At 37.7% G+C, this 24,825-nt stretch overlaps 2 protein-coding genes across 8 annotated transcripts in view; one reads left to right on the forward strand and one right to left on the reverse strand.

The window, feature by feature from the left end:
* The window catches only part of LOC147823176 (uncharacterized), a 50,824-nt gene extending 48,257 nt beyond the window's left edge, over positions 1–2,567 (reverse strand). For all 4 annotated transcript variants that reach the window (XM_087193883.1, XM_087193882.1, XM_087193884.1 and 1 more), the window contains exon 1: positions 2,235–2,567. In XM_087193883.1, the coding sequence (XP_087050009.1) occupies positions 2,235–2,567 (333 nt within the window). The remainder of the gene's footprint in view (positions 1–2,234) is intronic.
* Positions 2,568–2,915: 348 nt separating this feature from the next.
* Camsap2 (calmodulin regulated spectrin associated protein family member 2) overlaps positions 2,916–24,825 on the forward strand; it is a 113,639-nt gene continuing 91,729 nt past the window's right edge. For all 4 annotated transcript variants that reach the window (XM_021242345.2, XM_004862264.4, XM_021242346.2 and 1 more), the window contains exons 1-2: positions 2,916–3,098; positions 16,764–17,023. In XM_021242345.2, coding sequence (XP_021098004.2) covers positions 2,960–3,098; positions 16,764–17,023 — 399 coding nt within the window. In that variant the 5' untranslated portion in view covers positions 2,916–2,959. The remainder of the gene's footprint in view (positions 3,099–16,763; positions 17,024–24,825) is intronic.

A 24,825-nucleotide genomic window follows, 5' to 3' on the forward strand; every position in this document is an offset into this window, starting at 1 on the left:
TGACTGGCAAATTACTTCAGTATTGCTCTTCAACTTTTTAGGATATAGGCTTCTTTTACCTGCTTTGTGTGCTCTACAATTCAGTGGAAGGTGGATTTGAGAACATTAAACAGAAATCTCCAAGAAATCCTCCCAAGCTCTTCATCTGTATATTCTCTTTGTACTCTATAGCTATCACAGTACTTAGCAGTTTTATATTGTTATTATTCACTTGTGTACACACCTGACACTACAGTTTGGAGAGGGAGCAGGCACAGGGACTGGTGCTTAAGAGTGGAGTCATAAGACCTGTGCTTGAATTTGGCCACTAATCTCTAAGATCCTCACTTCTGCTTTTAGAATTGGAAGATAGGGCCAGGGATTTAGCTCAGTGGTTTCGCCGCCTGCTACACAAGTGCAAGGACCCGAGTTCGATCCCCAGCACCAAAAAAAAAAAAAAAAAAAAGAATTGGAAGATAAAAAGACCATCATAGGATGGATGTGGAAATTAGTTATCTGAACTTACTTCAAGAACTAGTATCGATATGTTGATTTTATTATCCCCATGTGATCTAGCAAAGGACCTTGCCCATGAAAAAAACTCTGAGTTACTGAAGAGATTACACCTGCCACAGGCAACCACCTGAGATATATTATCAGTCTTACTGACATTCTTTTCCTATCCCAGGTTGAACGCTTATCTGTAGCACCTCTCTAGGATCAAAGAGGAGTGTTTGCTGGGATCAAGCAGAATTGAAGGGCAGGTTTGCTGGAGGAGCTGACGTTTTAGATAGGGTCCTCCCCTCATGCTTTATGGTCTTGCTTTTATCTTTTTTTTTTTTTTTTTGGTACCGGGGATTGAACTGGGGGCCTTGCGCTTGTGCGGCAGGCGGCGAAACCACTGAGCTAAATCCCCGGCCCTGTCTTGCTATTATCTTAAAGGCTGATGATTATAATAGGGAGGCCCTAGTAGTACAAAGTATAGGCTCTGGAATAAGATAGTTATGTGTTCAAATCATAGGCCTGCCTGAACTAGTTGGACAATATGGGGTAATGTAAATTTTTAATCTTAGTTTTCTCCTCTGTAACAAGAAGATCACACAGGATTTTATAATAATTAAGATTAATGCGTTAAAATAAGAAGTGAGGAATTAGTTAAGTAAGCTCAATACGAATGGACTACAACAACACTCACCCTTTGTCCCTAAGCATTGAGAGACCACTATAGGCTGGGTGCCATATAGGTACTGGAGGTAAACTATGCCATCACGTCATCAATGGGAAAGACAGAGAAGTGGTAGTACCGCCATGACAGGCTGGACCAGAAAATTGTCAGTAACAATCAGGGAAGGCTTCCTAGAGGGAGTGCCTACGTGAAGGGCTTGAAGGTAGAGGAGTGGACAGGGGCCACCCTGAGCGAGGACACAGAGATCCGAGAAAGCATGGCCATCTGGGAAGACGGAGAGGGTTCCAGCAAAATGGAGCTATTTAGATTTCTAGATGCGGACTGTAAGGGATGTGAGTTTGCTTTGTGAAAGGGTTTGTGCTTTTTTCCTGAAGGAACAGGGAGGCACTTGTGGACATAGCCCTCCCTCTTAGGAAGTCTAAGTGGGGACCATTGAGATAAGAAAGGGTCTTAGTATCACGATATTAACATAGGTTGAGAGTCTTCAAACATGATCTTCAATCCTGGTTAAGCCTCCTGTGTGCTTAACTCACTTTGTAATTTCATGATGAGCCAGGGATAACACCTGCCGAGGACTAAATGGGATCGCACAGTTCAAATTCGTAGCACAATATATATATCCCATAATAAGCATTTTAAATACGTATCCAAACCGCTGTGTAAGCAGAATATAAAGCCCATTGCTAGGCCGCTGTCTCCTCCCTTCCTTCCCTCTTTCGCAGCGCAAACAGCAGCAGCCGAAGCCTGGGGCACAGAGGATGCCCACTCAGGCGAGCACTGGCTCCTAAGCGATGATTAAAAGGCAGCCGCACCCGCACGGAGGGCTGGCGCGGGTCGGGAAGAAGGCGGCGCATGCTCAGTGCGCGGAGCCGGGATCTGGACGGCGGGAGGGAAGAGAGCGCGAGCGGGGGCCGCGCCGGCCGCAAGCGCATGCTCAGTCTCCATATCTGCTCTCCATCCATTGCCGCAGCCGGAAAACCGCAGCGGCGGTGGCGGCTGCGACGGCGAGAGAGGGGGGAACGACCCAACGGGGCGTCGACGGGGGGCGGAAAAAGATTCAGGGGCTTACCTGATAAGGCAGGATCCGAGAGCTTGAGATTTGCGGGCTCTTCCAGGCCACCGCCTTTGCGGCCCGCCGGGGAGAAGGGCCGGGAGGCGACGGCGGCCGGAGGAGGAGGACGAGGAGGGAACGGGCGGCCGGCTGCCTGGGCACCGCCGTGATTTTGACATTTTCCTCGGCCGGGGCAACCGGCCCTGCTGCGCTGGGTGGGTCAGCCGGCCCCGCGCTCTCCCCGCGTCCTGCGCGCCCTCCGCCCACCCGCGCGCGGCCCGAGGCGTCCCGGTCTCCGAGGCGAGGGGAGGGGAGCGAGGCCGGGCGCGGGCATCGCCATGGCGGGGACATTTTCCACAACGTGATTGTTAAGGCTCCCCCTCCCCGCGCGCCTTACAATTCCAGGCCCTTCCAGCCTCCACCCTCCCCCAAGCCCGTGTGACTAAACCGAGACAAAGGGGAGGCGGCCTCGCTTACACGCGCGCTCGCGGGGCGGGTGGACGGACGGACGGACGCGCGGGCTCGACGCCACCACATTCCTGTTCCCGGGGGCAGCGCGTCCCGCGGGAGGCGGCGGGCTCGCGGCGCTGCGCTGAGCTCCCTAGTCGGTCGCCGGCTCCCGGCGGGCCTTGCCCCGGCCCCGATGCTCGGAGCTCGCCTCTCCGGCCCTCCCCACGCCCGCGGCGGCGAGGCCACAGCATGTGAAGGTTAGAGCCCTGCCATCCCGAGGAGCCCCGGGAAAGATGGGGGATGCTGCGGACCCCAGGGAGATGAGAAAGACCTTCATTGTACCAGCCATCAAGCCCTTCGACCACTATGATTTCTCCAGGGCCAAAATCGCCTGCAATCTGGCCTGGCTGGTGGCCAAAGCCTTTGGGACAGGTAAGTGGAGGGTCTTCCCTTTCCCCTTCCTCCGGGTGGTGTCCACAGCCTGGTTTTAGTTTTCTGATTCTCAAATCCCCCTCCATGAGTGTCTTCCCGTTCAGGTTCAGGGAAATGATAGGAGACTAGGACGAGGGGGAAGAAAGAAAAAATAAAAGAAAGCAGATTCGGGCATCAGTGAAGGCTCCCCTCCCCCGCACATGGTCAGGTTGAATTTGACCAGGTACCTTTTATTGGATGGCAAAAGGTTTCTTTTTTATTTGGCGAGGAATTTGCCTTGTTTTTACAGAGTGGTTTTAATTTGTGGTGTTTTCCTCGCTGTTCTGCATACATTTCCCCTTCAGTCATAATTGTGATTACACTACCAAGAAATCTGAGTTGGTTTCTTTATTGTTGGTTGAAGGTGGACAGTACACTATACTGTGTCGATTTTGACATTTGTAATGGTAGCTGCTATTCAGAATCCGTCAGATGGAGAGAGGCCTGTGCTGAAGTGCAGTATTAATTTTTGTTGTCATTCTTTATGCCTGCATCAGCCCTCCGTACACATTTCAGGTTGTTATGAACCATTTATGAGAACCAGTGGTTAGTTTGCTGACTATACGGTGCTGTTTTCATTTCGTATTATCAGTGAGGCGTATTCCTCTCTCCGAATGTATTTTGACTTCGTTAATGTAGAGCAACAAAACCATCTTCCTTTGGGAAATTTTTTAGCATTTTTCGAGGCCATGTGCTGGAGACACAAGTTCTATAAGACAGTGGTAATTAAACGCTCCCTCCGTGACCCAGTCTTTTCGGAATAACAGGAAAAGGGCCTCTGGTTGTAATTCCTTAGCTGTTACTTTAGGATTCCATGTTGTGGAATGCTTAAAAAATTAAGAGAGCTGGCTTTTCATTGGAAGATGCTCCTGTAATTTAGTCTGATAAGTTTCAAGAGTAATTTTGCAGGATTTCTTTTTGGTAGCTAATAAGCTTTGGTTACATAAAATATTTATTGAAAAGTTACTCAGTGTTTACAAACTTTTCTGCGGATGTTAAACACAGGTTTTTGTTTTGGATAGTGATGGTGAGTAAATGGTTTAATTCAGATATACTCTTTAAACATGTACACAGCTGAATGTTTTCAGGACTTGTGTGACTCTCAGTGTTTGAAAAATTATTTGAATTAGTTTTGGGAGAAACTATTTGGGTGTAATTTTATGTTTATGATAGTCTTAATTTTATTTTAATTGTCATGCTTTGAAATCGAACTAGTATTGGCAATAAATATAATCCCTTTGAAATAATATAATTTTTAAAAATTTCTTTGGAATTAAACATGTGGCATATCACCTAGGAGGGAGCACAAAGTGTTACTGTTTTTTAAAATTTCCTACTGAGAAAAGCAATGTAAATAATATGTGTATTTTGGTTTTAATTTAAGCAGCATACTAAATATAATATCTATTTGGAGGGTAAATGAAGGAAGGCTATTTCTGTAGAAAAATGGAAACTTCTGTAGTAACCTTGTGGAAAAGCAGTATGTACAAAATGGAAGGCAGAGAATGAGATAAACATCTTCTTTCCACTTGAAACAGAGGATGCTTATAGTACAGGTGTCAAAATTTTGCTGTATGTTCACAAAGGCTCCCAACTGGAAAATGGCCTACTTTCTGGATGTGTGTCAGGCCAGATTCTGGACCACTTGATACACACACATTGAACACACTTGAGAAGAAAGGAAGTGAAAGAAACAGTATCGGTGGAATCTGACTTCTCAGGCTCTCTGGTAGATGCTTTATTAAGTTGTACATTTGAGATTCACACCTTAGTGATGTGGATAGCACATACCCCATTTAAACAGAAGGAGGATTGCAGTTAAACAGCTCTCCTACTATGACACTGTTAGTAAGTTGTGGAGCTGGTTTTCATTTACGGTCTGCCTGCAAGGGTAAGATATTAGTGAAGGTGGGCCAGGCCTGTTATATATTCAGAACTCTAAATACATAGTTCATTTATTCCTTCAGCAGCCCTGTAGATATTTTTCTTGTTTTGCAGATGAAGAAACAGGCTCAGAGATTAATTTGCACATGATTAAACATCTGGCACGTGGTGTATATACTACATGCTACTTCAGGTCTTAATGACTTTTTGCTTTTTACTCTGCACCATTCTTAGAGTAACCTTTAATCTGGAAATGTGAAAAATGTGCGCATATTATGTGTTAAAGTTAAATTATTTTCTTTAAAGGTTGGACAGTTTTAACTCGCAGATGTTTTAGATGAATATAGTAGGTACTTAGTTGCATTTGTCTTGGCAGCAGTTGGAATAGATAAAAAGGTCTTATTCAAATTGGAATAAAAATGAGTATAGGAAACCTTAAGACAGTGACTTAGTGACAAAAAATTAATATATTATTAAGAATGTAGGCTGGGGATTTAGCTCAGTGGTTCCATCGCCTTGCAAGCGCAAGGACCTGAGTTCGATCCCCAGTACCAAAAAAAAAAAGAATGTAACTGAACATGGTGCCACATGCCTGTAACATCTCAGCTAATTAGGAGACTAAAGCAGGAAGATCCCAAGTTCAAGTCTAGTCTAGGCAACTTAGGGAGACCCTGTCTCAGAATAAAAAATTTTTTAAAAAAGAAAGCTATGCTTGCGCACTTCATTTTTTAATTAGTGGTCTTTTAATATATAAATTTATGTAGCGCAAATAGAAAACAATTGTTTTTAATTTTTATATATTCATTTGCTATATTTATGCAAAAAAGTTAATAGCGTATTTCAAAATTAACACCCAACTATAACTATTTATTTTAAAAGTTTTCAAGTATGATTTATTAAAATCTCTCTTAACAGTGACACACGGGTTTTTGCTTTTTTGGCTAGTAACCTAAATTTGATATATAAAAAGTAGTCTTAAAACCATATGTTGAAGAAGTCATTGAAAGAATGAAATAATTGAACTGTAATAAAGCATTAGCATTGTTAACACATAGAAAACAGATATGGAGTATTTATTTAATTTGAAGTCTTATTATATCAATAGCTTTGAATAATGTTCTTCTATTTGCCCTAAATATATCTAAATAGCCCAAGTCTTAGTTATTTTGTAGAAGAATGCAACTACAGTTTTGATCAAATGAAGAAAAAGTTTGTTAAACGAATTTGTAACAATAAACAGATACTCTAGCTACTTAAAGTAAATTGCAGAAGAATTTAACCCAACTTAAGCAATAATCTGACTAAATTTGCTTTGACTGCTCTGCTCCTTAAATACCTTGGGGAAATGGTAAGTGCGGTACTTCTTCCAGTATTCTCCCTTACTAAATTCTTAAATTTGAAATTCTGTACCTGGAATTCAGGACCTGCTTTCTAGTATGTTTATCATTTCAACCTTATCAATTATCATTCCCCTTTCTATACCATTTAGTCTAGTGACATAAAACTATTTCCTATTAAAAATACGCCTTGTTACATTTCTTTGTATATCCCAACTGACCTTGTTGAAATGCTACGTAAGCTCTGACTGATGCATATGTGAAGATTATGAGAGCAGTGGGTAGCATTGTAGTTAAGAGAGACTCAGAGCAGTGAGGCCAGTTTGGGATATTATTGCAGGAATCTGGGCAAGAGGTAATGATTAGGCTTGGAGTGAAAACCACAATAAAGCTGCTAATACTTACTGAGTAGTTATTGTGTGTCAAGCACTTTACACATAGTATCTCATTTTAATCCTCATGACAGCCTTTTGAAGTAGAAACTTAATCATTCTGGCCATGAGGAAAATGAGGCTCCTGGGTTTAGGAACTTATCCAAAGCCAATCCACTTTGGGAGCTAGAATCCGAACCAGGGAAATTTGACTTGTCTATGCTCTTAACCACTATACTATATGGATAGAAGCCAAAGGAATAGAAAAGAAGCAAATGATTGAAAAAGTGTTGTGGAAATTTAATATTAATATTTTTAATGGCTCAAATTTAGGGTGCATGAAGTGGTTTAAATGAAGAGAGAAAATAAGAGGATACGGTCACCTGAGGTTTTAGGGAGGATGAGGTTACCTAAGACTGAGATTTTAGTGAGTGGGAAGATGAATTACGGTGCCACCAACAGAAATAGAGAAAGCAGCAAGTTGGAATGGGAGTGCAGAGCTTTGAAGACAAACCATGTTTTGGCTATATATTTTGTCTGATAAATCCAATGAAGTAGACAACTATAAAGTTTGAGAAGTTGAGGCTAGAAATAATAATTTGGTACTCTGTATAACTGTGATTGGAATTGGAAGTAAATGTCATTGAAGAAGGAGAGAAGAAATTCGAGATAGATTTAGAATAGAATATTTAGAATGGGGGGGTGGGCAGAGGCTGAGGAAAAGGAGGTAGAATTAGATCCCTCAGAGTTGGGAAGAGAATTAAGAAAGTGTAATAATCCTGAAGCGCTGGGAGGAAAAAGTTTAAGGAGAGTGGTCTACAAAACAGTATCGAGTGTTGTAGGTTTTAAGTAGCGTGTCTCTTTTAAGAGTTTATAATGCTTTAGTTGAGGAGGTAATAGTAAATGTATAACTATGGTAGAGTTCAGGAAATCTCTGATTAGAGCTGTGTAAAGGGAACAGTGATATTCAGAAGGAGACTGGTTAGGCGGGCCTGGTGTGAAGAGGTCACTGGTAGCCTCTATAGTCCGAAGAAAGGGCGGTGTACTCTGAAAGAGAGTCAGACCAAATACAAAGTATTGTAGATGGAAAAAATGAGGGTAAGCATGTGTTGTAACACCCAGGTTGTGCTAGTGAAGCAGTATAGACCGGATAGATTGGAGGAGGTTTATGTAATGAAGTAGTGGGAGATCTGGCTTGAAAGGTAAATTAGGACATAATAGTGTGTAAGGCCAGGTTTAGGAATTTGGAATTTATTTAGTAGAAAAGCAAATTGTCATAAGCATATTGGATTAAAAAAAACTTATTAGTTTATGTTAATACTAATAAGATGTACCTTGTGCTAATTAAAGTACTATTCTGAGCATTTTACATGCATTTTTTCTTTTAATTCTAAAAGCCCTATTAAGTGGATATTATTTCTTCTAAAACTCTAAAGCAGTTTCCTAACTGCAGAACCATTGCCTAGATAATTCTTTGTTTGTGGGTGCTGATCAGTGCATTGTAGGGTTTTAGCAGTATCTTTGGTCTACCCACTGAATGCCAGTACTGTTCCCTACCTTGTTCTCACCCCGCTTGTGACAAGAAGCATCTCACATTGCCATTTGTCTCCTGAGGAGCAAAAGGACCCTAGTTTAAGAAGAATCATTGCTGTAAAGCTTGTAAGACACATCATCAACTTATTTTGTACATTAAAACACAAAGCAATTGTAAGACATTCTGATTTCACAGTTATTCTGATTGAAGATAAAATTTAGGACACATGATAATGAGAAAACAGCTTTAGAAGGGTTAACTAAATTGTCCTTATAGGGCATCCAGCTTGTTAGTGATGGCACCGCAATTAGAGTATAAGCCTTCGGGATACTAATATTTGCACTTTAACCTCTGTTATATTCTTTCTATTATTTTACTATTTTATAGTATAATTTTGGAAGTGAAAGCATTAGAAAAAGCATGAAAACCTTTCAGTCAAGCCTGAGAAAATTTAAGTCAGCCTTTTTTTTTTTTGCAAAGTTTAAAACTTTTTTAAAAAACTAGTCTTTCTATTTGATTAGTACAAAAATAGGAAATATATTTTGGATTGCTCTGCTTTTTCAGGCTTTCTGTTCTTCCTCGGTGGATTTAGTTTTCCATTTATACTTCCATTAGTAAATTACAATTATAATAATGGTATTTGAATGAAATATTATACAGTTATTAGTAGTGACAGGCTAGATGCTTTAGCTGAAATAATCATTTATTACATTTAGCATTTTCTCTTACCTTTAGCCTCATGTAGTTTTTCCTTTTCTTTTTAAACATTAACTCTTCATCAACACATTTCTAAATTAAAGGCATGTACAGTAATATCCTTCCAGTTTTCCTTCCCTCATTTACTGATTTCATTTCTGAAGCATTTTCCTGAAGTATTTAATTTTCCTCCTTGCTAAATGAATAGTCACGATAGTAAACACTTGCATACCACTCTAAGTTGTGGTTTACAACATACACATACACTTGCAAAGTGTTCCAATTTATTATTCTCACACTTAGGCTGCTGTTGAATATCCTGTTTCTCATTGTGGAATGGAATATATACTTTTAAATCATCCCCTCACCCCACACATACTAAGAATTGAACACAGGGGCATTCTGCCACTGAACTACATCCCTAGACCATTTAAAATTTTGAGATAGGGTTGCACTAAACTGCCCAGGTTGGCCTCCAATTTGCAATTCTCCTGCCTCAGCCTTCTGAGTAACTGGGATTACAGGCATAGGCCACCACACCCAGTTTGCTATTATGTTTATTATAATTATTTCAAAGAATTCTTTTTATTAAAACTATTTTTCAGGGCTGGGGATTTAGCTCAGTGGCATGGTGCCTGCCTCACAAGCACAGGGTCTTGCGTTCAATCCCTGGTACAAAAAAAAAAAATTTTTTTTTCATCCAGGTGTGGTGGTGCACGCCTGTAATCCCAGCACTCTGGCAGGCTGCAGCAGGAAAAGGATTGCAAGTTTGAGCTCAGCCTGAGTAAGTTAGCAATTTAGCTGGGATTGTAGCTTGGTGAGAAGGTACTGGGTTCAATTCCCAGCACCACAAAAACAAATAAAAATAAACAAGAAGTCTCCTTCCTACATGGACCTGAGCCACTCAGTTTCTGTTTTAAGCAAGATGACATCACCAGAAGGCCGTTTTTCAAAACATCTCCTAGGGTACACTTAAAAATAGTTGAAATGGGGGCTGGGAATTTAGCTCAGTGGTTCCGCTGCCTGCTTCTCAAGCACAAGGATCCGAGTTCGATCCCGTGTACCAAAAAAAACCCAAACAAAAAATAGTTGAAATGGTACATTTTATATTACATATATTTTACCACAATTAAAAACAAAAGGCCTTGGATACAGGATAGGAAGCGAATTAGAGCAGGACTAAGTTATAAAGGAGGAATTCAATTGGGAAGTTATGGTCCAAGAAAGAGATAATAGCACCTTGAATTTGGATCCTTTCAGTGCATATGGAGAGAAGTGGATGGATGCAAAAGATAAGACTTGTTGATTAATTGGATATATGGAAAATGTTAAGATAAATTGTAAGTCGTGAGGAGAAAAGAAAAAAAAAAAACGACCAGAAGAGTGTAGAGTCTTGGAAACCAGAGAATAGAACATTGAAGATGTGGGAGTATACGGTACACCTGAGAATGATTAAGCAAAAGCAAGTCTCAAAAAGATCCCTTGGATTTAGAACAAGGAATCAATCATTGATAACTTTGCTGATAATATTTGGAGGGAAATTGAGAGATAGATGTGACTAGGTTGAAAATGAATGGGAGATTGAATCAGCTATGATATCTTAATCCCCCTCAGAATATTCCGCCTCATTTTGAACATGCTTATCCCATTTTTCTTGCCACTTTCTGAAGCAGTTCTGGAGTCCTCTTTCCTGTCTTTATGAGGAGTGGTAAAAAATTCAGTGAATGCTGCTTGCAAGTGCCATCTAACCGGCCCAGCCACCTTATTCATCAGATTTGGCACTGTGTGAGTTCTGGCTCTTCCTCAAAGTCAAAATGACCATGAAAGGTCAACATTTTTAATTGATTTGGGACATTGAGGCAACCATGACAGTACAGCTAAAGACATGGAAGAGGGCTTCCAGAGCTGCTTTAGAAAGTGGCAAGAATGATGGGATGTGTGTTTTAAGCAAGGGGAAGTATTTTGACAAGCATGAATTGTCTTTTACTGTAACAATTGTTTAAAATTTAAACATTCACTGTATTTTTCAGTCATATTGCATAGTAGTTCCAGTCTCATGCCATGTACTACACCATTTAGAGCTCTCGCCTGGTCATTGCATGAAGGCTCTACACTCTTCCCTTGCTTTTTTTCTTTTTCTTTAAACAAAATCATTCAATTATATCAGATATATACAGTAACAGTAAACTTTCATGTATTCATCATCCAGCCCCCACAGTCATCAGCTTGAGGCCAATCTTAGCTCATCTGTAAACACCTCCCTTTCCTGCCAGCTATTTGAAACAAATCCCAGACATCGTAACTGTATATTCATGAAATATATCAGTACATATATCTCCAAAAGTTAAAGACTGCCTTTAAAATATAACTATGGCACTGCCATCATCCCAGCACTGTTACATCATATCACTCTATAGCATGAGTATTAACATTTCTGTTTTGTAAATGTTAGGATCTGCAATTGGTGGGTATAAGTGTTCATTGGCCCTTTGTTTAGTCTTGTATGTATTTACTATAGCATAAATATTTAGCACCTTATTTGTGTATCATGAATATTCAGCACCTTGTTGCTTCATGAACATTAAGGCATCTTTCTGCTTTTTTTCATCTTTTTATGTTTAATATACATAATCTACTTAACACATTTTATGGCATCAGTTCTATGTCTATTACATTTTATGCTTATTAGCTACTTATCTATACTTAAAATATCTTAAAACATCTCGCCTATGTTTTACAAACTACAAACTTTTTCACGTTTAAAAGTATTGCATAGTCTCAAAAGTAAAAGTACAGTGAAATACAAGGAAGGCAGGATATGTTCTTTCCTTTTATTGAGAGGAAATTGGACCACACTGACTGGATTGCTGACCTCTGTCTGAGATTCGGAAAGGGTGTAAAGAGTAGGAAGGAGACCTTTCCAGACATGAATATGTAAAGGCTCTGTAGCAAAAGAGAACATGGCTTCTAAGAACTGAATATAACTGGCAGAGGAAGGATTTTAATTCTGAGAGAAGCAAGAAGTCACTGAAAACTGTTGAGACTGGGGGTGGGCTTGTTGGTGAGGTGTGTGACATGATCAAATTTGCTTATGGGAAATAAGCACATTTTTACTACAACAGAAAATAATTTGGAGTAGGAACAAGAATGAGTGTGGGAAGACAAAATTAGGAGTAAATGCAGTAATTGAGATGAAAAGTACTGATTGTCTGGGTCAGGGAGATATGAGTTGAGATTATGAGGGCAGGCATGGCTGTGAGCTGGATTCTGCTTTGGGGTTTGTGTGTGTGTGTGTGTGTGTGTGTGTGTATCAGGGTGAGGGACACATTAATGGTGATACCGAGGTGTCTGGCTTGTGCAGCTAAATGAATAGGGAGCTCTGGCAGATGATCAAGTCTGGGGAAAAGACTGATTTTAGGCATTTTGAAGTTTTTAAAAACTGTTTTCAACATAATTTCAAACACGCAAGAATTGTACAAAGAACTCTGGAATATCTTTTACCCCGATTTATCAGCTGTTAACATTTTGTCCCATTTGTCTTATTCTCTCTCTTTCCTTCCCTCTCACACAAACATGTATACATTTTACACGCACATATATATATTTACATACATATAAATGTATACAAATACGGATGATTTTTTTGAACTATTTGAGAATGCATTAGGGACATTGTACTCCCTTACCCCTAAATGATTCTCCTAAAATGAAAGATAATTCTCTTACATAATTGCCATTAAAAATCAGAACATCTAACTATGATTTGTTATCTAATAGCCCATATTCAGCTTTGCCACTTGTTCTAATCTCTATTATTGCTATTTTATTTCCTATTCCAGGATCCAGTCTAAGATCATGCGTTAAATTCAGTTTTCTCTCTAGTCTCCTTTAACCTGGAATAATTTCTCAGCCTGTCTTTTCTTTTATGACATGAATACCTTTCAAGATAAAGTACCCTCAGCTACATGCTAAGTTGAGCATCAGGCACCTTCCCTGGGCTTTATCTTCACTTTTGCCAAACCTGCTCAGTCCTGTGTTCCTCGGGAGCTGATTGGGCCACCTCCTGTGTGTCCCTGTACAGTGCTTTGGAGTATTGGGCACTTACTTAGCAGATGTCTCCACTTTAGTTTGAATGACTTGGATGCTGTTGAGATCTTAGCATGGGTGCTGGCGGTGTCCAAATATGAGGAAAATCAAAGTGCACAGAAACCTGCCCCCAGAGAAGAGCTGATGGAGACCTAGAAACTGGAGTCCACATCCCCAACCCCTGCTACTCCTGCCTTCTGGTACCACCTCATCTTTGACTTTCTTCTTTCTTTGCCGCTTTCCTTCTTCCCTCTCTTTCTTTTGCTCCTCCCTGCCCCCCATTGGTTGGCTCACTACTGTACCTTTCTTAGGACTCCTTATCCCACCACCTCCACGGCCATCTCCCACTTCATCAGCACATGTGCCTGTTGCCCCTCTGCACACAGCACCACTTTTATCTTAGGGGGAAGAAAGCTAGTTATTTTATAGAGTTTCTTAACTTGGGTGTGTCTAATATTTCTTGATGATTAGATTCAAGTTACACAAGACTACCACAGAAAAAAATGTGCTGTCAGTAAATCATACCAAGAGGCACATGCTTGTTCCAGTATTAGTAAATACTTCGATCACCTAGTTAAAGTGGTGTCTGCCATTTTTCCATTGTAAAATGACTTTTTATTTTTAATTAAGTAATTTGTGGGGATATAACTCAGAGTATTCTGTTCATCCTATTTATTGAACTTTTACTGCCATTTTAGTGTGCAGTAATAATTCTACTGAAGCTTGCTATCACTCCTCACCTCCATTTATTAGTTGGTGTTCTACTAGGAAGAGCTTCTATCTATTTATTTATATCAGGGTGTTCTCATGATTTATGTTTTATTCCATGAATTATAGATAACATTTTTTATTCACTTATAAAAATGTATTGAGTGCTTAACATGTACCAGGCACTGATTTTGTTGCAGGGATCTGTATCATAATAAGATAGATATGGTCCTTGCCCTTTGGTCATGTAAAAGGGTATTACTCATTTTAGTACATCCTTGTGAACAGTATGTTCAGGTTCGTTTGTTTTTTCTTTTTGCTATTCTGATAGACAAAAAAAAATGTAACTTTGATTACTGGTACTGAGTTTCTTTTCATGTTATTGACCATTCTATGACTTTCAGTTAATTTCAAGTTCAGAGTTTGTGGTATACTTTCAGTTGCAGTTTTTTGAAGTTTAAGAGTTCTATGTTAGCTTTAGAAACAATTTTTTAGATTTGAAAAATAAGGCAATGTTCTCACAATTTAGTGGGCTATTTCTGAAGTGCATTTCCCTACCACCTTCTCCCCCTGCATTGTTTTAAAGAAATCCTTACCATTTGCTAGCCTATGGATGCAACTGGTAGCTAACCCAGCTATATAGAAACTTGCATTGAGCAATACCATTTACTCCCTCTATCTGTACTTCAAGTGTTTCAGGTGAATGTTAATTTCAAAAGTTAAATTTAGTCAGGGTTTATAACATGATTAAGGTAGGTTATGCTTAAGTCCTGATACACCAGAAAAGCTTGTCTCTTATCCTTTGTAATTCTAGCAGTGACATAGTTCACTCAGCTACTCCATAATTATTAATTTCTTACCTTTTGTACAGGAGGTTAGGAAGAGAGTGAAACCTTACTATTCCTTTTGCTTATTTTTTGGTATACTGTTTCAATTCTTTTCTTTAAAAAAATGGTACAGTTTCACATTGTTTTAACAATGAGGCATTTTGAAGGTCTTCTGTTTAGAATTTTTTTTTTTGTACCAGGGATTGAACTCAGGTCCTTGTACTTTTGAGGCAGGTAGTAGAACCACTAAGCTAAATCCCCAGCTAGACTTGTTTTTAAAGTGACCTGTTTTATAATATTTAACATGGAATTTTGCATTCTTTGAGGGGTTGAAAAATCTATTTTTGTCATATTCTTGCAACATTCTTTGATTTGCTGTGTACCCTTTCTGTTTTCCTTGCATTGGGGCCTTTTTAAAACTTCAGGTTTTACATTGTGAATTTGTAGTATGTCTTTTTTTTTGGTACCAGGGATCGAACTCGGGTCCTTGGCTTGTGAGGCAGGTGGCAGAACCACTGAGCTAAATCCCTGGCTCCTGTAGTATGTCTTAATAAAATGAAAACAGCCCCGAGCTCTACATCTTCCATCTACCCCCTGTCCTGTGATCTTAGCACACCATTATTTTTGAGACTCTTTAGCTAGATAGTCTACAATTAGAACTCTAGATTTACTAGCTGTGTTCCTTGCATAAGACAGCTTTTCTTGAGTTGTTCAGTGAGGAGGGAAAGGGCTGTTAGTATTAAATGACAGCATTAACATTTAGGACAGTGGTTGACATATAGAAAGTTCTTTGTAAGTATAAGGGTATGTTCCTGTTATTTATCTGTGTATTATCTGACTTGCCCATTTCACCAAGATGTATAAAGATCATGTGTGAAAATGTATGTAAAAGTAATATTAGATGGGTGAATAGGTATGATAGACAGATTTGTAACACTTCAATATGCACTCACTTTTCATTGCACAACTAGTGTTTAGTTAAGTCACCTATATTAGTCATTTTATTGATAAATGAAATAAATTCATTTTTATTCATTTTATAGTAATTATCTTAAAATAATTTCTTTTATGGTTGGTCTACTAAATAACTTCTACGTATTAAAATTTAAATGAATACTAGCACTATATTCTGCAGTTTGCACTGCTGAGGCAACTATATTGAGTTTAAGTTGCTACTAGGTAACACAGCTATGAAGGAAGAAAGCTGTTTTTAATTATTAAACAAGGATGATATTTTTAGATGTCTCCAAAACCACAAATCTGTATATTCACTCTGATCTTTTTCCTGAGTCCTGTAACTCTTGTTACTTATTGGATACTTCCACTTGGAAATTTTTGCTATCATTTCAAACTCAACATGTCTAAAACAGAGCTTATGATCTTGCTTTCAGAATGACGCTGCCTCTTATTTCCCCTATTAATGTTATCACCGTTTTCCTCATAAACCAGGCTTGATCATGCTTGCTTTCTATATATTGACCTCTTTCTCTGTCTTATTCCTGGCTATTTGTTTGTTGTTAGGAGTCTCATGTGTCCTTCACTTCCTGTTTTCACTACTGCCTTCAAACTTCATTTCCTTATCTTTATAAAATAATCTTTCGTCTAACTCTGATTTTTACATTCTTCAGTATTGAATACCAGATTTTAGACAATGGCTCTTTCCTAACTCCTTGTCAATAATTTGCCTTGAGACAGAGAAACAAAACAAGTTAGGCAGTCTGTTCTGTGACTTGGTAGCTGTAAAACTTTGGGCAAAGATTTTATCCTCTCAGGTGGCAAGACCTAACAGTATCCTGAAATATCTGCTAGTGCATGTCCTGGTTGTCTGTTTGCATATGTGGTTATTCACTGAAATTTGTTTTTTAGGATTCTTATAGTTCGTTTGGTACTTTGGACTCTGCATGTGGAAATAATTCTGAAGAGCCCCTAAACTCAAAACTTTTCTACTTGGTTTGCTCTGTAGTTCCTTTTTAGAATATACTACAAACAGTATCTTTAGAGGAAACTTGGATCTTTCTTCTTTCATTCTAGATTATATGCCAAGGTCCAAAACTCTTTGCAATTAAAGGGATACTGCTATTTTTAGGGTGAATCTTTAAGTTTTGTGATATGAATAATAATTACTAAATAATTGTGTTTCTTTTATAAAAATCTCATAATAGAATTATTTACTCTCTTTCTAGAAAATGTGCCAGAGGAACTTCGAGAACCATTTTACACTGATCAGTATGACCAGGAACACATCAAACCTCCCGTCGTTAATCTGCTTCTATCGGCAGAACTGTACTGTCGAGCTGGGAGCCTCATTCTCAAAAGCGATGCCGCCAAACCCCTTTTGGGCCATGATGCTGTCATCCAGGCTTTAGCACAGAAAGGTCTTTATGTCACTGACCAGGAGAGATTGGTAACTGAGCGAGATCTCCACAAGAAACCCATCCAGATGGTGAGTCTACATACCCACGATTAGTTTAAGCTTGAAGTGCACACTATTGAGTGTGAATTATACTATAAAACAGAAGAAAATGTGTTTTGAAATTTAACTGTGATCTCTTGTCTAGAGTTTAAAAACCATCTTTTTCTTGTAAAACTTATATGTAAATGAAGGAAGATTTTAACATACTATTTTGGAATGTTGGTGCCATCTAATATCTGGAAAGAAACAATTGCATCATTTCCGACGACTTTAACATAATTTTTATTTAATTTTAAAACATTTTTCCATCATAGAGCCTAACTAGAAGAGGTAGCAAATGCATTTTTGATTTTTTTTCACTAGTAAAGAGTTGATATATGTAAGTGTTCATTATATGTTTGAATAACCTTATGGTAAACTTCAGCATATCAGATATTTTAGTTTATTTAATAAGCATTGGCTTTTTAAAGAAAATACAGGGCCAGGGATTTAGCTCAGTGGTTCTGCCGCCTGCCTCGCAAGTGCAAGGTCCTGAGTTCAATCCCTGGTACCAAAAAAAAAAAAAAAAAAATTAAAGAAAATACACACAGAAATGGCTAAACTGGGCTGGGACAAGCAAGCAGTGAATATCTCTCATGAATAGTCTTTGGAAATATAAATCCAAATGTTTAAGTTTATTTTATGCGGCTTTACTCTATTTTACTGCTTTACCTTAGTTCTAAAAAATGCTGATATCAAGAACACTATTAGAAAAATGGCTTTGCACATTTGATTAAATCACAGTCTTATGTGAGAGTAGTAGTCCTGCTTGGGAAGAAGGAGAGGGGCATATGTAGAAGATTGTATTATGAAATTTAAGAAGGATGAACAAAAATTAATTTATCAAATCTACTACTAAATGAGGTCATGACCTCATTTGCTTTCTGCCTATTTTCCTTCTTTTACAGTCCTGGAATGGAGAATAATATCTTAAGAATAATATAGTTAATACCATTTGGTTTATAGATTTGCAGTAGAATTACTAAGGATAACTGAGACTATTAATGTCTTGTCAGATCCAAGAAGTTTCAGCTTTCATTGATGCCTCTGAATTTGCCTATGATTACCTTCTGACTTTTGTACATGTACTTTCTATACATATTATATATGTGAATAGTTTGCCAGCAGCAGGGCAAGCAGAATTCAGCTTAAGTGTCCTACCAATATGTCACATTTGCTCTTCCAGAATCACTCTACTCATTGGATACTCCCACCAATTACTTGCACTTCCATTGTTTCCAGGACAAGTGGATAGTTACAAAACACATCGATGAGTTTGTGGATCTGTGCTTGGTAGTTGCTCTTTCAGATACTGATAGATATGTATTAGATGACCTAGTTGTCCGTAAAGTAGGTTATCTATTTTAGATCCTCTTTAATAAGAATGAAACAAACTTAACACCATTCCACATTTTTTTCTAGTGCAATGTATGTGTTGAAGATAGAATATGAAGATAACTTGCAGAATTAATTTTAAAATAATGGGGTTATAGACTGCTAATTGCATTCATTGCTGATAACTTTCAGTGTGTTTAAATTAAAGAATATAATTTAAACAATACAAATTTCCCCTATTTTTTTGGTTTTGAGTTCTATTTGTGGTTTTTAAGAACTTGACAATTTAATTTTTAACTACTCATCTTGACCCTTTGCAGTGTCACAGTTACAGACCTGCAACTTAGTTATTGTTTTGCTTCTTTGTCTTTCTTTTTGGGAACTATCATGAAAAAATGTTTTTAATTGCACTAATTATATAGATCCTCTTCTTCTCCTACCACTTTTTACCTCTGAATTATCCTAATAATTTTGACGTTTTATTTTTTATGTTGCCTCACAGCCTTTTAGGAAAAAAAAAATGTGTGATGGTAGTAAATATATCATCCTGATTTTTTACAAATATGACATTAGTACTAATTCTTTTTTTTATATGACTGATCAAAGGAAGAATTGTGTACATTGCAATTGTAGATGAACATTGTTCAAGCGAAAGTATAATGCAGCCAAATTTATGTCATCTATCAAATTATTTACTGGTATCCAGGATGATATGAAAATGGAGAGAGTTGGAGCAAATGGAACTAAATGCTAAAGAAGATAGCTTAAGTGTATTGAGGTTTTGACCTTTCTTTCATAGCAGAATAAAGTTTCACGGAAACTACATCCACGTCACCAAGTTAGGATGGAGAGTTTGATCAGTCATAAAATTTCAAATTACAAAATTTTATAGCCAGAAGAATCCTTCGAAATCAGAAATCAGTGCATATAATAAAACTTTCTTAAAGTTACCTGAAAATCTTTTAATACAATTCTGTGGCTCTTTTTTTTTTTTTTAGTACTGGGGATCAAACTCGGAACCTTGCACTTGCGAGGCAGGTGCCAGCACCACTGAGCTAAACCCCCAGCCCTCTGTGGCTCTTTTATGAGAGCTGCTAAATTAAATTCTTTAGAGGAGAGGTGGGACATTTTGTTAATATGTGATTTTTATGATCCAGAGTACATGGGAAGTACTGATCTAATCCAGGATAATTTTATGTATGTGATACCCAGCTAAGGCTTAGAAATGTGAGATGTTGTGCCTTGGGCTGCATGCTGGTTAGTAGCAGAACTAGAATTACAACCTGAATGAACTAGAACTATGACTTTCTAATTTACATGGCTGTAATCAGAAGCTGTTTGCACACTCATTTGGAACCACATCTACCCAGGTATTATCTGAATAGTAGGTGGTGTTTTGGATCAAAGTCTTCATTGCAAATTGACTTTCCAACCATATTTGCATATGTAGGAAATAAGATTTGACATTTATAGAACTTAATGAAGTATGTATGTATATAGTATATGTAACATGAAATAATGAGAGTAATTTTCATATATGACTTGTAAAATAAGGTTTATTATTTAATCAAATCTTGTTTTGGAACCAGCATGTTTATATAAGCCACAGATTTATTCTGAAGTCTTTTCTTTTAATGAATACCAAAAAGAGATGGAATAATCTGTTTACTTAATGGAATTTGGGGTGGGCTGTTGTGTCACTGGGTAAATAAGTCATAAAATGTTCTTTCATGAATTGTTAGTATTGTTATAATAGGTATTTTTAGATATTCAGAAAATACAAGCTTAAAAAACTGGCACATCTGTGTTACTAGCATTATACTGCAATGGGAATGCTAGTGATGCCATAGTTAAAACAAAACACGGAAAGAAGGTGAACATTTTTTTACCTTTAAAAAAGGGTATTGCTATATGTAAAGAAGTGCTACTTTATCATATTTTTATATTCTGTGCATCTAGGTGACCACTGTCAGATATGTCCACTTAAATGATAATGATCTTAAAAATCTAGTGAGGAAGACTGGGGAAAACCAAATTAAATAATGAAAGGCTCTCTAAAATTCAGTTTAAGCAGTAGACATTGGGAACCTAGAGAGGGGTGTGATGGTATCTGTTAGTTAGCTCTTGAAAAGGCACCACAGGACAGAAGATGAATGGAGTTTCGATAGGTAAGAAAGGGAATGAGGTGAGAATGCTAACTGGATTGAAGGAATGTTTTTGACCTAAGTTTGAACTGTGAAAATATGTATTACAATTAAAGTGTTGACTACATGGAAGGATAAGTGTGAGTTGAGGCTACAAAAATAGTTGATGTTAAATTATGCAGAGACTGAGTTGAAATGAAGAATTTTTAACGTTTTTATGGGTTACTAGATCATGGAATAAGTTATCACATCCTATGTATTCTGTGTATGTGTATGCACATGTATTCTATGTATTCTCTCTTTTATTGTTGTTGGTTTTTTCTCATGCTTTTATTAAACAAAACTTTGCAAAACACTTTGAACATTTTGTGAATAACTTTACTGTCAGATTAGTGGAAATTATCATCTTGTTAATTTTTAGGTCTTTATGCGTTACATATATCTATGTACTTGTTTATTTATCAGTTTGGCAGCTCTTTTATGTAGTTTACCATGTGCCAGGCATCGTGCCTACTTTATACATTCTCTCATACAATTTCATTCCTATAATAACGCTAAGAGAAAGGTATTGTTTCTCTTTTATTTATGAAACTAAGGCTTTGAGAATATAACTAAGATCAAAGAACAAGTACAGTAAATAATGAAGGCAAGATTCTGACCATCTCTGCTTTCACTGTAAATCTTATGTTCTTAACCTTGTGTTCTTTTTTGGTCTTTCCTTGAGTTATAAATAGGTGGAAAGTGGTGGGCTAGAAGGAAATAGAAATGATATGCTTCCTGGAAATTTGCCTCCTTAGTTATTTTGTTTTTGTATTTTTTTCAATCTTGGTAATTTGCTCGAGTTCTTTTCAAAGTCATTTACTCCCTGTCCTATTTTAAAGGTATGTTACTTTCATGTACTGTGAAAGTAACCGTAGAGGTTAAGTAGGATGGTTGTCCATAGAGGATGAAGCAGAGTTGAAAAAGTCTGGATGAACATGTACTTTATGAGTTTAAGAATGTGCACGGTAATCCTCTAGTTACCGTTATCTTTGCTAGATATGCAAAGGACATTGAGAACAGAGACGCTGAGCTCGGGAAGTCTGTGTGGTCTCTCTCCCTTCCCTTTTTCCTCCCTCCTTCCTCCTTTATCTCTCTCTCTCTCTTTTTTGCCAACATATTGGTCCTATTGAGCAGCTATTCTTACAGATTTCCATGGTTCCACCTTCTGTTGGAACTCAGTATAATTTACTGATTAAAGGCTTTACAAACTTTTCCCTGTTTAAGAAGACCAAAAACTCCACTTTAGAGAAAATAGATTATATAAATGTAGTGTTACAATAGAAGGCGAGGAGACATTAATTTCTTGTCACCACTGTATAAGAATACCTTCCAAATACATGAGCAGAACTTGGTTTTGAAGTTACTTTAAATTCTCAAAACTGTTATTAAACAGTTTTTCTTTACACACAGTACTAGAACTCACTTTTCTGTTTTCTATTCATCATGTACTTAATTTGAATTTCATTATTTCAAGATAACAAGATAACAGCATATACATCTGTGTTGCAAATTAACATATTTTGATATCTTACAACCATGTTTATCATTTTAGAATCTTTATATTTAATCATTTGTTTGGAACTCTTAAATTTACTTTCAACTAAAAATAACTCGATGAATGATGCTTATTTTATCAGATCTCACAAAAAATTTTTATACTTCTAAGACTGACTTCAGTCATTATTCAAGCCATTTATTAATTTATCCAGTTTATTTGAAGAGCTTCTACCATGTACTTTGTCTGCCATCATTAAAGAGTTCATGTCTCACTTTCTAGTGGGAGTTACAGAAAACTACCCAAATTTTAATACATATATTTTAGGATTTTAGAGGCATCGAACTCAGGCCTACTCTTAAGCCAAGTTTTGAAGGATGTAATGGAATTTATTAGGTAAGGAGGTAAAGGCTGTGTTGTGAGTTATTGGATATGAGAGTAGAAGACAGTGCTAAAGGGAGTGTGTGAGCACAGCACACTCGAGGAAAGGAAGGGATTTAGTTTTAGCTTTTGCACTAGATATGTATTGGGAAATGATGAGCAATGAGATCAGAGTAGATGGAAACAGGACCTGAATGACCATTTATTAACGTTACGACAAATGTATACATTGTCCTAAAAATACTGGGGAACTGTGTATGATAAGATCAAAACTTTACAGAGAGGCTGTCATCAAAGTCATATTTCAGAAAATCACTGTAATGGTGTTGTGGAAGAGATGCCACACAGGAGGATGATGAAATAGCTGGGGTAAGGTAGAGGTGGGGGGGCATTTTTAGCGTTGGTAGAATTAAGGTAATTTTTTGACTCATTAGAGTTGGGAGACAAAGAAGAAAACCTAGAATAGGGCTGATAAAAAAGATTTTATTTCTGGAGCCAGGGATTTAGCTCAGTGGCACTGCACCTGCCTTGCAAGCGCAAGGTACTGAGTTCGATCCTTGGTACCGAAAAAAAAAAAAGATTTTATTCCTATGTCAACTCTGATTAACGAATTGATAATTAACTGTCATAGTCACTTTCCTCATTGCTGAGACAAAATATCCAACCCTGCAACTAAAAGAGAAGTTTATTTTGGCTCACGTTTTAGAAGTTTCAGTCTTTGCATGGTTGGCAGCATGGTAGAAGGGTGTGGATGAAAGAGCTCCTGGCTCACCTCATGGCACCCAGGAAGTGGAGAATAAAGGGAGGAGCCAGGGAGAGAAATGCACCCTACCAGGCCAGGCCCCCAGGAACCCGCCTCTTCCACCTCCTGATATACTTAGTATGGCACCCTCATGATTCAGTCACCTTCCAGAAGCCCTGTCTGTGAGTATTTGAAGCTTTTGGGGGACAGCTTGATATAAACCATGACATTAACTACTGGAAGCTAGGAAAAACCAGCTCCTTGGTCTCACTCTGTTCTAGGACCCTTGGGGTCTAGTTGGGATCTAGATTCTTGCTCTCCCTGTATTACTTCTGGTGCTTTGATCCCCAATATTTTTACCTACTAATGGTAAAAATACAAGTAATGGAACAGCTTTATAGCTTAAAGATCTTGAGCTAATATTTTTTTTCTTCAGCTGATACTATTAAACCTTTAATTTTTTCTGAGAATGATAATTCCTGCTTTCTAATCTCATCCTAAGTTTTTCTTTTCTTCTTAGTACTTTTTCAAGAGGTAGAGTTGTAAATAAACGAAGGTGAGTCTTGTTGCTTCAGAAGGTGAGTTAACTTGCCCAAAGCCAAACATGTTTAATCAGTGATGATGCTAGGATTTGAACTTGTATCTGCTGTCTCCAAAGCCCATTTTTATCCATTTATACCATATGGCTTTCAGAGGTATGAAGGGAGAACTCAGAAATAAAATCCCCCTTCTGTTTCTGGAATGCTCACTAGCTTATAAAACATTTGCAAATTATTACTGTGATTTGGTAACAACCAGAGAAGGGAAATATGGCAATTATCATCATCTCTTTTTTCAAGTAGGGAAACTTTTGTGGATGGGTGGCTTTTATAGATATATATTTGGTTCCTGCTGAAAGAGATGTAAGCAGAAAAAATGGTAGATCATGATCATATTGCTAAGGTAGTGACAAAACGGAGATAGATCTGTGCCTTGTGACCCTACAGACACTGTGCGGCCTTCTTTTTGACCTTGAAGATTATATACTGAATTGGCTCTAGGAAGACCAGCCCAGACTATCAACGTGAAGTAGAAGGTAAAAAGGGAGAGGATATGCAGCAGTAAACAGTAATGTGGTGAGAAGGGAGAAGGGTAGGAATCCTAGGAATAGAAAGGAGTCGAGGGAATTGTTTTAGTCAACTAAGGGCACTCTTTTCTTATACAGGAAATATGTTACAGTTAGTGACCACTGGAGAAAAATTAAAATTAAAAATAGAATTATTCACTTTGAGAATAATTTAATTTTTACAATATTTTACTTTTTTCATTTAGTAGTATATCCATGCGGTGCATAATGATTACATTCCTCTTGAAGGATGTGTACATGTACTTAGCATATCTTACTTCTTTTTTTTGTCCCTTTCCACTCCCCTCCCTCCAACCTTTCTTCCCCTCCATATTTAAAAATATTTTACTTTAGGATTTATTTTCACAGCCTTGCTTTAGTAAAATGGAATTTAAAATAGCCTGTTTTTAAGAACACATTATAGGACATGAAAAATGTTCGTAATGGTGTTTAATATATAATGTTCATTATATTTATGAAAGTTGTCCTTAATTAGAATCTGCATTCTCCTTTATTGATATTTTATATATCTCATATTTCACTAAGTAT

This window comes from Heterocephalus glaber, unplaced genomic scaffold (assembly GCF_053883595.1).
Source record: "Heterocephalus glaber isolate CG9 unplaced genomic scaffold, H.glaber_assembly_v1.0 deba00001600, whole genome shotgun sequence".
Classification (NCBI taxonomy): Eukaryota; Metazoa; Chordata; class Mammalia; order Rodentia; family Bathyergidae; genus Heterocephalus; species Heterocephalus glaber.